General features: G+C 32.9%; 1 protein-coding gene across 1 annotated transcript; it reads right to left on the reverse strand.

Moving 5' to 3' along the window:
* Positions 1-270: 270 nt before the first annotated feature.
* Positions 271-2,239, reverse strand: LOC112905194 (pre-mRNA-splicing factor RBM22). The gene is made up of 6 exons (XM_025977136.1): positions 2,061-2,239; positions 1,887-1,995; positions 1,774-1,827; positions 1,525-1,701; positions 1,380-1,466; positions 271-1,323 (listed from the first exon to the last, which is right to left on the reverse strand). The coding sequence occupies exons 2-6, from the start codon at positions 1,938-1,940 to the stop codon at positions 391-393; spliced, it is 1,305 nt and encodes a 434-aa protein (XP_025832921.1). The 5' UTR covers positions 1,941-1,995; positions 2,061-2,239; the 3' UTR covers positions 271-390.
* Positions 2,240-2,968: the final 729 nt, after the last annotated feature.

The raw sequence follows: 2,968 nt of genomic DNA on the forward strand, positions 1-2,968 counted from the left end.
GTAGTTTAGTTTTATTTATAATAATACTACTTGTAATATTTATTGTTAATGTTCAGGATCGTTTTTCTCGATATTATGAAAATATATTTTATATAATACTCTGAAAATGTTTTCTGTCCTTCAAAAGGATGTACATAATAAATTACTTTTTCTTTTTGTATTATGCGTCTTTTGGATTATAAGGTTATAGTAGGAAAAGACAACACGAACGAAGTCGTGTTCTTGTCCTCACTAAATATTAAACAAAGTGAGCGATACATAAAAGTCCAATGTCTTTTAGATAATTCTTTATTATCGAAATGGATGTTACTTTTGTAACAAAATAATAAATGATATTGTTTTTAAAAATCTAAGATAAACCATTGAAAATTAAATACTATCAAATAATTACTATTCCTGCCGATCTGCATGTAACTGAGTGGCTCCTAATCGAGACGGATCCTGACTAGGATAATGTACAGTAGGTTTTGCAGTGGGTGCGACTGTACTACTACCTGCGTCATTACTCGTCACGCTACTACTCGCTGCTACGTTGACTGCTGCACCTGTAGTAGGATTAAATGGAGGCAATTGAGGAGGAGTAAAGAAGAAGGGTGGCATTGGCGGAGGAGGACCAAACATAGGCGGAACCATCAACGAAGGTGGAGGAGGCATGTTGGGCAAAGGAATATGACCTGGTTCCAAATTAAAGAAGTTGTTGCTAAGTTCTGGTAAAGCTCCAGGTAAACCAGGGACTGGTTCAAATGTTTCCAAGTTTTGATTAACGACCTGGAGTCCTTGTCTGCCTTGAGATCGACCCCATTTTATAGTCAACCGACGACCGCCAAGAATGAGTTTATTAAAAGTTTTATCTGCTGCATGTTCTGCTGCAGCTCTTGTTGTATATTGTACAAATGCACATTGCTGCTTAGGCACCATACTTATTGATCTTATTTCTCCATACTGGTAGAAATGATCTCTGATGTCACTTTCATTTAAGTTGCCTAAATTTCCTATATACAAAGTAGTAATACTTTTATCTTCAGGAGGTGGTAAAGAAGGCATGGCAGCAGCTCTTTTGAGCAATTTATCAGCTACGGGATCGTTTACACCATAATAACGATCTTTAATATTTTGATCAGCCAGGGGGTCATCTGGATCTGTGGGCTTTTCATGCCTATAGGGACATTCTTCTCCTCTTCTGCATTCTCCTTTCACCCAAAAGGAACAAACATGAGGACGATTTCTTTTATAATATGGAGCTGTACGTGCTAAACGCATTAACAGGTCATTTTGTTCATGTGCTTTAGAATTAATAGCAGTTCCTGAGTCAGATTTTGTTAACTAAAGATAGTAAAACAGTTATATATGGAATTAAATACAAGAATATGAAGTATTACCTCCCTCTCCATATTTTGTATGTAATATTCTTTATTTACATCACTCTTTGGAACATCATCCTTAATTTTTAATGCAGAATCTCGAACCTAATAAAAATTTTTATGAATTTGCAACCTAAAATACCAACATCAATATCCAACTTACCTGAATAGGAAGTCCATATTCTAAATCTAAAAGACATGTTTGACATACATTCTTAAGTTTGCTACATGTCTGACAAATTTCTGTTTTCTTAAACCTCATTCGGGCACCAGGACACCATCTAAATACAGTAAATGGTCTGGCACATATTTTACATTCTTTGCCGTATTTCTCCTTGGTCTATAAAAATAATTTTTTGTTTTGTTAAAAAAATACAGATTTATTTTATTATTGGTTGTTCATTTTGCTTACCATGCGTATGTATGGATTATCACCTAAACATGTTTGACATAAAATAGGAAAATCCTGCAATCATTAAAATATGTTTTATATATAAACTATTGGAAAAATATAAAAATACTTACTAAGTCCTCCCAATTTTGTCGATTATAAGTATTTGTAGTTTTTGAAAGGGCCATATTTTCCAGTAGTTTATTTTGCCAGTTAAAATTTGTAAGCAAATGGACCTTACCTCTGCAATACACGTAATATATAAAATATTTTATCAATCTAAATTTCAATAAAATATAATCACTTACCAGATTAAACAGAAACGAAAACAAAAATTCTTAGCAAAATTACTTGAAAGTATATATATGTCTGACTCTTTTAACTGCTTTTAACCTAACTTTCTATCATCTTTCTATTTTTTATTCATTCCATAGATTAATTCATTCACCTATCTTCCAGTCGCAATAACCGCCAAACGGATGAAAGAAAGAGTACAAAANGGGAAGTTAAGCTATATTAACAACTATTAAATGTCAAAGTGTTTCATATATATGTTTCTTATTACATTAAAACAATCTTATTAATTTAAGTCACACTTCTAAAAATTGCCCTATTTTTGTTTGAAACCTTTTAACATATCTAAATCAATTCAATTAAAACTTCAGGTACATTCGACTAAATGGAAATCTTTTACAAATGAATGGTCAAGAACTTCCACATCTAATACCAATTATGTATAAGGTTGAACCATATTTATCAGTTCCGCCTTTGTCGTCAGTATTTTGGATTATATCGAATCCCGTGTTTAAGTATTGCATGTAGTATTTTTATAATTTTGTATGATTACTTTTTAATAAACTTTGAAATTATTTTTTATTGTTTTTTTATTTTCTCCAAAGGATGGAACATCGGCCAAGATTCTAAGATATAGTCTACGAATTTACACTTATTTTTAGCATTCCGTAAAATAATTCGAAGTGGTTTGTATTCTGTCGAAGCTGCCAGACGCGGATCGCGATTTCGATCTTTTTGGATCTCATCAGCGCGTTACAGACAGCTCCAACAGAACAGACCAACTTTTACCTGCTGTCTTAACAGCGCGTTTTAGAAAATACCACAAATGGCGCGGTAAACGCCATCTGTAGTACGATGCTACATTTTAGGATTACGTATGCTCCAACAAGGTCCATTTAAATATATGGATATCTACTTGCTG

Source organism: Agrilus planipennis, unplaced genomic scaffold, assembly GCF_000699045.2.
Source record: "Agrilus planipennis isolate EAB-ADULT unplaced genomic scaffold, Apla_2.0 scaffold209, whole genome shotgun sequence".
NCBI classification, from domain to species: Eukaryota; Metazoa; Arthropoda; class Insecta; order Coleoptera; family Buprestidae; genus Agrilus; species Agrilus planipennis.

Bases quoted from the DNA above. Each gene is read 5' to 3' on its own strand.
- LOC112905194 (XM_025977136.1), bottom strand. From the start codon at position 1,940: ATGGCCCTTTCAAAAACTACAAATACTTATAATCGACAAAATTGGGAG. The intron at 1,702-1,773 runs GTAAGCAAAATG...TTATTTTTATAG, and splicing joins ATAATCCATACATACGCATG to ACCAAGGAGAAATACGGCAA. The intron at 1,467-1,524 runs GTAAGTTGGATA...AATTTTTATTAG, and splicing joins AATATGGACTTCCTATTCAG to GTTCGAGATTCTGCATTAAA.